This window comes from Lepisma saccharinum, chromosome 21 (genome assembly GCF_977018435.1).
Source record: "Lepisma saccharinum chromosome 21, izLepSacc3.1, whole genome shotgun sequence".
Classification (NCBI taxonomy): domain Eukaryota; kingdom Metazoa; phylum Arthropoda; class Insecta; order Zygentoma; family Lepismatidae; genus Lepisma; species Lepisma saccharinum.
This window is the reverse complement of record NC_139249.1, coordinates 7,339,775-7,351,999: the sequence shown is the minus strand read 5'-3', so window position 1 is coordinate 7,351,999 and position 12,225 is coordinate 7,339,775. Positions and strand designations below refer to the sequence as shown.

At 38.9% G+C, this 12,225-nt stretch overlaps 1 protein-coding gene across 1 annotated transcript in view; it reads left to right on the top strand.

Moving 5' to 3' along the window:
• Window positions 1–12,225, top strand: part of LOC146004228 (uncharacterized) — a 53,730-nt gene that overhangs the window by 35,420 nt on the left and 6,085 nt on the right. The window contains exons 3-4 of the mRNA XM_083142903.1: window positions 348–531; window positions 2,337–2,455. Of these exons, the coding sequence (XP_082999029.1) occupies window positions 348–531; window positions 2,337–2,455 (303 nt within the window). The remainder of the gene's footprint in view (window positions 1–347; window positions 532–2,336; window positions 2,456–12,225) is intronic.

Below are 12,225 nucleotides of genomic sequence, written 5' to 3'. Positions count from 1 at the left end.
TTTTATGTCCAAATAACCAAGAGAGTTTTTGCGATTTTCATGTCCAAATGGTTAGTAGAGTTATTTGTGATTTTTATGTCCAAATGATTAGTACAGTTTTTTGCGATTTTCATGTCCAAATGGTTAGTACAGTTTTTTTTGCTATTTTTATGTCCAAATGGTTAGTAGAGTTATTTGCGATTTTCATATCCAAATGATTAGTAGAGTTATTTGCGATTATCATGTCCAAATGGTTAGTAGAGTTTTTTGCGATTTCCATGTCCAAATGGTCAATTTTGCTCAATTTTTTTTTGTATATTCATAATTCCACTACAATTTTGTATTGAAATTGACTTTTTTCCCATCAGGTGTCGCTTCTCTTGGAGCACGGATCACTGGCGGATCAACCCGACACCCTTGGAGGCCGAACAGCCTTGCACTTGGCAGCAGCCTCTGCCACAGACACCGTCGAGGTCCTGCTGCAGAACGGAGCGACTGTGAACGTGCGGAATAAGTTCGGATACAACCCCTTGCACTTCGCCGCTGCTGCTGGTAACTATAGACATTAGATTAGGTTGCACATATTAAATATATTAATTGGGCATAATTATTATGTAAATCTCCAGCACCACATTTTGTTGATAGTTTGAGATCAGTTTATACACGTTTATGTTTATTTCCTTTTTAAATAGCACCACCCTCTGATTGTTGTACATGGTGTTTATTTGTTCCTATGCCATTTTCACTTTATTTACTTCTAGCTCTCATATTTGTAACACAATAAATAGGTGGACGATCTGCTATCTCGAAATTTATGCAGATAAGAAACCGGTGAAAAGACCTTATTAGAAATGATGAAAAGCACGGATGAAGTTCTGTCAGAGTGAACACGCATGCAAACATGCAAAGTGTGTAGAATGAATCACTGAAATGTAGGATTTGTAGCTTTCCTGGCGACGTGATTCGAATACAAATGAACCCGAATCACTTAAATACTTTTACTTATTTTAATATACTTAGATATTTATTTTATAATTCTCTAAATCAGATGAGAAAGCTAAAATGCCGCACATATTGCATTTCAGTTTTCCCTTTTATCATGATATCAAACACTTAATACTGAAACAGGAACGGGCATTGGACAGCGCAATAATTTTGCAAAGCATGAACAGACACACAATGAAAACAGCTGACTGATCAATGTTCCTCCCGCACGCGCATTTTCTTTTTCCAGTCAACTTGTGAATGCGGTTTCATTTCTTGCTCTCTGATTAGCTGTTGGAAAGCAACGGTACTGTGATTGTGAGAATATCTTGTTTGCACTGTACGTTAGGTTAGGTTAGGTAAGGTAAGGTTAGATTAGATTAGAAAGCAGCAAATTTGCGCTAAAAATAGGAAATAAGACATTCTCACAATCACAGCACCGTAACTTTCCAACAACCAATCAGAGAGTAAGAAACGAAACCGCATTCACAAGTTGACTGGAAAAAGAAAATTCGCCCCCCCGCACGGGTTGATCGACTACAGCGCCACAAGGACAGTTTATTTTGCCCAAGCTGCATTAAGCAATGGCAATGCAAGACATTGTTTAAAACACGCATTTCGCTTTCGGTTGCCCTTCTTTCTTGGAACAGGGTGGGCGAAGATACCATAGAAATGTCCCTTTAAAAAAAAAAACACACACGATTTGCGATAATGTGTGGGCTGACTTTACTCCGCCACACGATCTCGAATAGAATGGGATTGCAACACTGCTGTATCGTGAACACAGCACTAGCAGTGCGAGTTTAGCCCATAATACCGCGATCTAGAAGAGCAAATCCCTTCTCTTTTCTTGCATGCTGCAAACAGCGGCCAACGAGCACCAGGCGACTTGTGTTCCGAACGAACGTATCTCAGTGGCAGGCGCTGGTAATGCGAACCCGATGGGGCGTTTGGGCTTCGGAACGTTTGATGTTTTGAAGGAGACAGTGTCCAGTGAATAAGTTTAATAAAAATTAATTGCATTACAGATTTATTTGGGTGTGCACGTGTGATTGTGCGAATAGGCAGAAGCCGCCACTGCTATCACGTGTATCGTTCCGAACAATGCAGTTCGTAGATTTATCCCTTTTGCTTGCCTACATACAAAGGAGAAATATGGCGTTACATGAAAATTCGGGCCATGGTTAAATCTTACGAAATAAATCAATCAAATCCAGAGCAAATCTTTGTGAGTGCTGAGGTGATAGTTTAAACGAGAGCACCTTCAATATCCTCACCTCAGTTTCTCCATTTTCATCACTCTATATTTTCGGTTGTAATGACACTACTGAGAAAGATTTCTAATATATATTTTAATTGTTCTAATTATCTAGGTCAAGCTGGTTGTTGTCGTCTATTGGCTGAATCGAACTGTGACGTCACCGCACGTGACAAAGAGAGCTTGACTCCTTTACATGTGGCCAGCCGAGCAGGTGATGTTTGGTGCGTTGAGGTAAGTCCCTTGTGCCCACTGTATTTATTTATTATTTATTTATTTGTCTCTTATTTATTTGTGGCGAAGTTTAAGGCTCATGCCACATACAAAATTTCATAATATAGAACATATTCATAAATTGATTCATATACAAACATTGCAAATAACGATCACACATATACCTTTCATGTCAAACCAACAGCGGTAAAAATATGTAATTCAAAGAAATACATAAAACGTATATATACACTACCGACAAGAAGTTTAAGACCACCAGGAAAAAGTGCCAAAAATCAGTAGAAATGAATGTATTTCGTAATTAATGTACAAGAAACAGATGTAAGAATCTGCTTGACAATGTACAAACATAGGTACATTCACTATACATACTAATGTCACCTCATATTTTGCTTTCATCAATATGTCCGCCATGGGCCTTAATGACAGCAGCGCAAACACATGGCATGCGCTCCAATTGTTTGTCCAGATAGGATGGTTGAATGTTACACCAGGCATCGTTGATGAATTCCCATAGCTGTTGAGTGTTGCTGGGTAACTTCTTCCTGATGTCCCTATCGATTTGGTCCCAGAGCAGTTCAATTGGAGAAAGATCAGCAGACTGTGGTGGCCACGTCATAAGAACTAATGCCCCTTCTCTTACCTTGCGTTCCAAATACCGTGTGCACAATTGAGATGTGTGTTTGGGATCATTATCTTGTTGAAAAATAAACCCATTACCATCAAGACGACGACCAGAGGGGATGGTATGGTGCACCAATATCTGTTGATACCCTTGTTTTACCAATGTTCCCTGAATTTTATGAAGGTCCCCCATCTGGTTTCCGGCAAAATATCCCCAAACCATTACACTTCCACCCCCATGTTTCACTGTGGGAACAAGACACTCTTCTTTCATTCTCTCGCCAACCTTTCGACGCACAAAGGTTCGCTAATTGCTGCCAAATAATTCATATTTGGATTCGTCGGTCCAGAGTACCCGTTTTCAGTTATCCGCAGTCCAACCTTGGTGCATTTTAGTCCAGGATAATCGTCTCGTCTTGTTCACACGTCGTAACAATGGCTTTACAGCAGCTACTCTGCCATGCAGCCCTTCTTCACACACCCTCTTCACCGTTCACACAGACACAGGTGTCACTGTGCTGTTATTCAGGGAAGCAGCGATGACTGGTGCTGTTAGTCACCTGTTCCATTTGCTAGTTACTGTAATATATCTATCGTCAGCTGCAGACGTTACACGAGCTCTTCCACTACGTTCACGGTCAGCATGACTGTTGGTTTTACGGTATCTGTCCAATGCACAATGAGCACCAGTCTTGGAAATATTCAGTTTTCTTGCTGTCTCGCGTTCAGAATAACCTTCATTTTTCAGTGCACATATCACAGCACGCTTTTCAACCGAAATCGCCTGTTCCCCACGATGACGGACCATTTCACACAACTCCACTTACCTTGCACACCTCGCACATAATAATGGGCTCGCAATGTTTTCTGCATGAACAGCAAGTGACTCTGAGCCACTGATAAGGATGCGCATGAGGCTGGCTACCGTACTGACCGGTTTCACGCACAGAGCTGCAATGTTGCCAGCTTCAGCAACGTTTTTGTCACTTTCCATTTTGCCAACCACATGCTACACATTCGAAAAAAAATTAATTTCGCGTCTTGCGAGGTTCAAACTAGACTACATTGCATTTTCCATGTGTATCATCGTCACGTCTTTCTTGGACAGGAACCGTTGGTTCCATACAACATCCCATACTGATTTTTTGGCCGTTTTTCATGGTGGTCTTAAACTTTTTGTCGGTAGTGTATACATGTATACACACTCATACATATGTTCATATACATAACAAAAAAATCACTCCATAAAACTTTTTCTTAATCTTCTTTTGAAGATACCTATGGAAATTGATTTTCTCATTTCATGTGAAAGTGCATTCCAGTCTTTAACCACTGATACACTAAAAGATATCCAGCTTATAGACGGTTTTCCCCTCTATCAACTTTGTAGTATGAAAGAATCTACGAGGGGTGTTCAAATATATGAATGTAAAACGATGGATAGAAAGTCGCACGCTGTGTCATCTTAGGACATGTTTCAGCTTGTCATTGGTTCTGGCCATTCATAATCAGGATGTGGCGTAGAGAGGAGAGAGAGAGAGAGAGAGAAGTGTCATCTAGTGTCGCGCAGAACACAATCATCGAATTAATCGAATTTCGCACAGTTCAGAAACGAATGCTTGTCCCTGTCAAGGGTGTTTGGATTGGCGGAAAGCTTTCGAGAAAGACGTGGCCTTGTGGAAAACAAACCTCATGTTCGGCTACCAAGATCGACGGTAACTCCTGATAGTGTTTCGGTTTCAAATCTCCCTAATAGCATTCAAAACTGCTCCACTGAGTGACACCACAGATAAAGGTTTGTGGAATGTTATTCGACTTCTGGACCGTAAACGCCTGCCGTATATGCAACCGACCAAACTGTATTGTTGGTTGGGTTGCATAACACGGGGTTTTAAAAGTAAATGACTGGAAATCTATCATCCCTGCACAGATAGATGGAGGCGAGGACGGAGGTGAGGAGAGAGAGAGAGAGGAGGAGGGAGATTCGACAATTTAAAAAAGGAATCCCGAAATATGGACAGCATGTCCATTCAATAATGTCAACTTTTGACGGACACAATTGAAGTATGAAAGATGATCATACTGTACTATATGTCCTCCTTATCTGATTGAACGATTTCGTTATTTTACGTTGCTTTTCTGCCACTTTTGGCTAATCGCGACGATGAGGATAAATGGTGATTCGATGAAATTGATGAAGGGACACTCACAAAGAACACTACGCCATGCCCTGGCCCGATTTGAACCCAGGCCCCATGCGTTGTAGTGCGCTGTGCTAACCACTCCGCCACTTAGGTCGGCTCCTATCTATCTGATAGAAACACAAATCATATATATTGAGCCTGGATATAACTCGTGACCCAGCTTTAAAAATACGTGATGGCACAAATCAGACGTCTCTAAACTAGGGATGGCCAGATCCGGATCCTTAGGATCCGGGTCCTAAAATTTTTCGGATCCGGAATTTTCATCTTTCATACTTCAATTGTGTCCGTCAAAAGTTGACATTATTGAATGGACATGCTGTCCATATTTCGGGATTCCTTTTTTAAATTGTCGAAATTTAAAACAAGGAGATGCATTATCTCCATTGCTCTTTAATTTTGCCTTAGAATATGCTGTTAGGAAGGTAAAAGAAACTAAAGAAGGACTAAAATTAAATGGTGTGACTCAGTTGTTAGCATATGCAGATGATGTAGACTTACTAGGGGATGATGTGATTACAATTAAGAATAATGCTAAAATATTTTTCAAAACTGCTAAAGAGATAGGTTTGGAAGTTAACAAAGAGAAAACTAAATATATGCTTACAGGCCGAAACCAAGTGTTAGGTAATAATCAAAATCTAATTATTGATAACAACTCGTTTGAACCAGTTTCCAAATTCAAATACTTAGGAGTAATATTAACAAATGAAAATTATATTAAAGAGGAAATAAAAAGTAGGCTTAATTCAGGAAATGCATGTTACTTCTCTCTTCATAAACTTTTGTCTTCTCGTTTAATATCTAAGAAACTAAAAGTTAAAATATACAAAACAGTAATTTTGCCTGTAGTATTATATGGATGTGAAACTTGGTCTCTTACATTGAAAGAGGAACATAAATTGAGAGTATTTGAAAATAAGATCCTTAGGAAAATCTTTGGACCTAAAAGGGATGAGGAAACAGGTGAGTGGAGAAGGTTACATAATTTAGAACTACATAATTTGTATTCATGTCCAGATATTATTAGAATAATTAAATCAAGAAGACTTAGGTGGGCAGGCCATGTGGAACGAATGGGAGAGGAAAGAGGAGTTTACAGGATTCTTGTTGGGAAACCTGATGGTAAGAGACCTGTAGGAAGGCCAAGACGAAGATGGAGGGACAACATTGAGATGGACCTAAGGGAAATCGGTAGAGATGGAAAAGAGTATATAGAACTTGCTCAAGATAGGGACAGATGGAAGGCCTGTGTTGCTGCAGCCATGAACCTTCGGGTTTAAGAAGGCTAGGGAGTTAGTTAGTTAGTTAGTTAGTTAGTTGGATCCAGAATCGGAGAGGGACACAGAGGTCAGATCCCCACGTCAATATGACCTAATCTTGACATTTGAGGCGGGTTTTGCCCTCTAAAACAGTTTTTTAGCCGAAACAAAAAATACGTATTTCTTCCTTTGGGTCGATTTATACACCTGCCAAGTTTCATGAAAATCGGAGGGTGACACAGGGGTCAGATCCCCACTTCAATTTGCCCTCATCTTGACATTTGAGAGGATTTTGCCCCCTAAAACAGTTTTTTAGCTGAAACAAAAGAAACACGTATTTCTTCCTTTGAACCCCTCTATACACCTGCCAAGTTTCGTGGAAATCGGAGGGGGACACTTAGATAACCTCCATTGTTAGTCTTATACTTTGTAATTATATACCACTGCATATATTATAATGTTTTATTTTAATTTGTAAAATTGTAACTGTAGAACAATTGTATAATTTTTGTATAAGACTTCTATCTTGTTAAATGTGTTAAAGGTTTCATCCTGGAATGGAATGTCTCACATTTATGTGTGTTTCCATTTCCAATACATTCGAATGAATACATATTCGTTTCAATGGCATTTACAAAATCTCCTCTGACATTTTACGTTAAACAAGTAAGATTATTTTTGTGCACGAGTGTGTTAGCCGATGCGTAACAAAGTGTTTTAGGAACAACACTTGAAAAAAAATCTTGAAGGACTAACTAATGAAAAATTTATTTGTACTCGAAGGTAATAATACCTTTTAAGGTGTGGTAATATTATAATGGGATTGAGATACGAAACTCTCGGATCCGGATCCGGAACTTTCGGATCCGGATCCGGATCCAGATCCGAAACTTTCGGACCCGGACCCGGATCCGGATCCAGATCCATAACTTTTGGATCCGGATCCGTTTTGCCATCGCTACTCTAAACATGCCCATAAAAGCTTTTTTTTTTCACCAGGCATGCCTATGTAATTTGAAATATGCCTTTAGTGAGTACCGATGTTCCGCAAACACAGCTCCAACGATTTCCTGAAAAAGAAACAGAATAGATGAGAACAAGGAACTACTTTGTCTTGAACAGATTCACAAAAGAAATTAGACGCAGACATATGTTGAACCACACTTGCAATTTATGTGAATGCAACGTCCAATTTCAGAGCCTGAAACACGTAATTTCCCTTCCAAATGGCCTATTTACAAGCAATTTTCTCGCCCCGTGGAATGTACGTTACCAATGAAAACAACACAACAATTCTCCGTTTCATTGAAGAATCTTTACATTATCGGCAACTTCAAAGCGTCATTAAGACATTCTTTCTCGCTGGCACAAAAGAGTATTGGCGAAAGGGGGGGGGGGCTTGTCACACATAATCTCACCTGAATGTCACGATTTTGTGATCGACGTCATGCGTGGACACACAACGAAATGGTAACCAGGCAACCAGGTAATTTATGAGCCGCATGTCGCTGTCTTTGAGTGCAAGGGAGTTAGGTTGCAAAACAAGCTCTTCGATCCATTATACGTTTCCTGCCTAAATCGATCATACTAGAGGGAATTATAGCTGTTAATTGTGGGCCTTGTCGCCGAAAAGTACGGAACTTTTAAGGAACGATATTACTTGTTGCTATCTTTTGTGGCTTTTGTTCCAAACTTCTTGAGTCACTTAATAAAGGCTTTTTCACAAAACCCTTTGACAATCTCTCTTTCATTCTCCCTCCCTTTTCTTTCCTTTAAGGTCGAGGGAAAGAAAGACAAAGAAAAACTCCTCCCTTCTCTCTCTCGGAGAAAGACAGGGAAGGATATGAAGGGCATCAGGGGTGGCCCATTCCGTAGACACCAAAATGCCAACCTCTCTTCCACGTTGTAAACCCTGGACTGCATTTGCAGTCTAGCGAGGCCCTGGCGTCTGGACTCCATGTGGCTCGTGTGTCGTTCCTGTGAGTTTGTCATTGTCCTTTCATTAATTTCATTTTTCATCCTTTCATCATCCATACTCATCTTCGCTATTAGCAGGAAGTGGAAGAAAAGCGAAGAAAAATAAACTTAAATAAATCTGATCTCTTTCTCTGTATGTGTGAGAGAGGGGGAGAAAGGGACCTTCCTTGAAAAAGAGAAAAGGGACGAGAGATATAGAAGCATATACGAAGGTCATTTCATGAATAACTAACTCTCTAGCCTTCTTAAACCCGAAGGTTCATGGCTGTATCAACACAGGCCTTCCATCTGTCTCTATCTTGAGCATGATCTATATACTCTTTTCCATCCTTACCGATTTCCTTTACGTCCATCTCAGCGTTATCCCTCCATCTTCGTCTTGGCCTTCCTACAGGTCTCTTACCACCAGGTTTCCCAACAAGAATCCTGTATACTCCTCTTTCCTCTCCCATTCGTGCCACATGGCCTGCCCACCTAAGTCTTCTTGATTTAATCATTCTAATAATATCTGGACATGAATACAAATTATGCACTTCTAAATTATGTAACCTTCTCCACTCACCTCTCTCCTCATCCCTTTTAGGTCCAAATATTTTCCTAAGGATCTTATTTTCAAATACTCTTAATTTATGTTCCTCTTTCAATGTGAGGGACCAAGTTTCGCACCCATATAATACTACAGGCAAAATTACTGTTTTGTATATTTTAACTTTTAGTTTCTTAGATATTAAACGAGAAGACAAAAGTTTATGAAGAGAGAAGTAACATGCATTTCCTGAATTAAGCCTACTTTTTATTTCCTCTTTAATATAATTTTCACTTATTAATATTACTCCTAAGTATTTTAATTTGGAAACTGGTTCAAACGAGTTGTTACCAATAATTAGATTTTGATTATTACCTAACACTTGGTTTCGGCCTGTAAGCGTATATTTTGTTTTATCTTTGCTAACTTCCAAATCTATCTCTTTAGCAGTTTTGAAAAATATTTTAGCATTATTCTTAATTGTATTTATATCATCCCCTAATAAGTCTACATCATCTGCATATGCTAACAACTGAGTCACACCATTTACATTTCATGAATAATGCACACTTTTTTTTCTTACATGTTTATTGCATGTTAGCCAGTATATTCTTATAGTCCTTCAGTGTAGTCACCCTGCTTCTCAATAACCGTATCCCAACGTCTCGGAAGATTTGCTGTGCCAGTTAGGGCACCACTGTTGTTCAGTCCACAGTGACGTAACGGTGATTTTGTCGCCTTGTAACTACGGGCTTCAGGGATCAATACCTGACGTAGGCACATAGTTGATCGGATCCCACTTTAAACTGTAGCTCCAGTCCCGATTAGCCTATCTGTGCACAAAGTGGACTTAATTGATTTGATTTATCTTACTTCCCTTCTCTGTCACTTTTTTATAATTGCGAATATGAAGATGAATGATGATATGATGAAATTGATGAAGAGACACTCACAAAGATCGCCCATGTCCAGGCCGGGATTCAAACCCAGGATCGTAGTGCGCTGTGATAACCACTCCGCCACGGGGGTCGGCAAGTGGGCATCAAATAATATTATGCCAGTGTGGAAAATTCTAAAATTTGAAAATTTTCAAATCTTTACATTTTCAAAAATTTCCCCATTACCGATTTTGTTCCATTTTTTAATACCTATCAAGGTTCTTCAATATATTTTCAGAGGTTGGTGAATGTTATTTTCCATCTAAGGGAGCAAATAATTATAGAAACAATTCTATAACTGTATCAAGAACGTATTTAGGGGGATCCAGAGGGCTCGAACTCTCCTCCAAAAGCATGGGCGGAGTTTGAGCTTTTGCTTTGGGCGGGCAGACTCTGGGAGAAGCATATGATGTACAGTGGAATCCATGAGTATTATCGTGCAAATTGTCCATGACTATTTTCATTAATTTTTCTCTTACATCCTATGAATTTTTAAGCAATGAGTTATTATGTATGCTGGTGCAGAAGTTGTCAAGAGCTTGTTTTGAGTTTTCTTTTAATTCTTGAAGCTCTTATTGGGTCAAATAAAGTGCATGAACATGGTGATGGGCAATTTGCACGGTAATACTCATGGATCCCACTGTACCTGAAGGTTATTGAATATCCCTAGTTTATAAGGGGTCCGGAGGCCTTCCCCCTGAAATAAAAAAAAACAACAACTTAAAAACACTTAGTTTTAGTCCTTTTAGATCTGAAAATGTTAAATTTCCTCGCTTAAGTAAACAAATATTAATTAGAATATTGGTTGTCAGTTTTAAAAGAAGTAAAACAGTACGATTATTACATTTTGCATTTCATTAAATTTTTATTGATACAAAACTCGTATTACTTTTAAAATGTTACGGTACAATAGTAAGCTTCATAAATTTTAGAAAAATTAAATTGAAAAGTTCATTTGATGCCTCAGCAGTAACTGTTGACTCAACACAAAGTCATTTTACGTTTTTCTTTCTTCAAACTGTACACATCAATCAAATCATCTAAGACCCGCTATTGTGACGCAATTACCCCACATGCCATCATGCCAAACGTCAAAATTTACGGTATGGCTTCATAATAAAAATGTAGTAACTGAACTTAATCATGTGTTATTTTTTAGTATTTTTAAGTTGGGGGGCAGGCCCCCTCTGGCCACTCCAGAACTCCGCCTATGTCCAAAAGGCTTATTAAGTACTGAAATTGCATAATGAAAACATACTTGTTTAGCATTTGTTGTATATTCGAGCGTTATTTATTTCCGCCAAATATATTGTGGCACGGATTATATTGGGATCATTCAGCTTTGAATGACAATACCCAAGAAGATTTATGTACACTACTACTTATAATCATGGGCGTCCGGAAGGGGGCAAGGGGGGGCGTGACCCCCCTGGAAAATGAAAGTCAACCAAAAATTATGTATTTCACACATAAAATTTAATTTTAGCCAAAATAATATGTGTTAATTATTGCATGAACACCATAAATTCAAATTTAAGCAATGTTTTCTTTAGGGAACAACACTCTTTTGGGGGGAAATGTGACTTGTTTGCCCCCCCTGGAAAAATACCTTTATTGCCCCTCCCTGGAAAAAATCCTGCGGACGTCCATGCTTATAATAATATGCATAAAGATAATCATGAACTTCACTTTTCGTTAACTGGATCTAACATATGTTTTTGTCATTCAATAAATTTTCAAATCTTAAATTTTATGACATTTATTTGTGTCAGCGCAGTGTGTTTTGTTCATATTTTAGCGATCTTTACTAGCTAGATAATGAATATGTGCTGTTATATATATCTACATTATTGTTCCTTCTTTTCGCCTATTCTTGTAATAATAATACAACAGTAATAAATGTACAAATGATTATGAATTGATCTATAAATTATATAGGGTGTTCCGTATAGGACACCGAATTTGAATCGAGTGCTACTGTTTTGTTTCAAGGTTGGCAGACCTGTTCTTACCAATGTTGGTATCTGTTGTCATACCGATTAATGTAGCCTCAATTGTTTTGACTCGTTTGTTGTGGTTGCAACATGAATTCCCGCAACGAGTGATCTGTTTGCACGGTGACCAGGAATGGCCGACTAGGTCATATGATCTTACACCCTGTGATTTCTTCTTATGGGGGTTTGTGAAATCACAGGTGTTCGTCAACAAACCACGAACCCTTTTGGAACTGAAGGTGGAA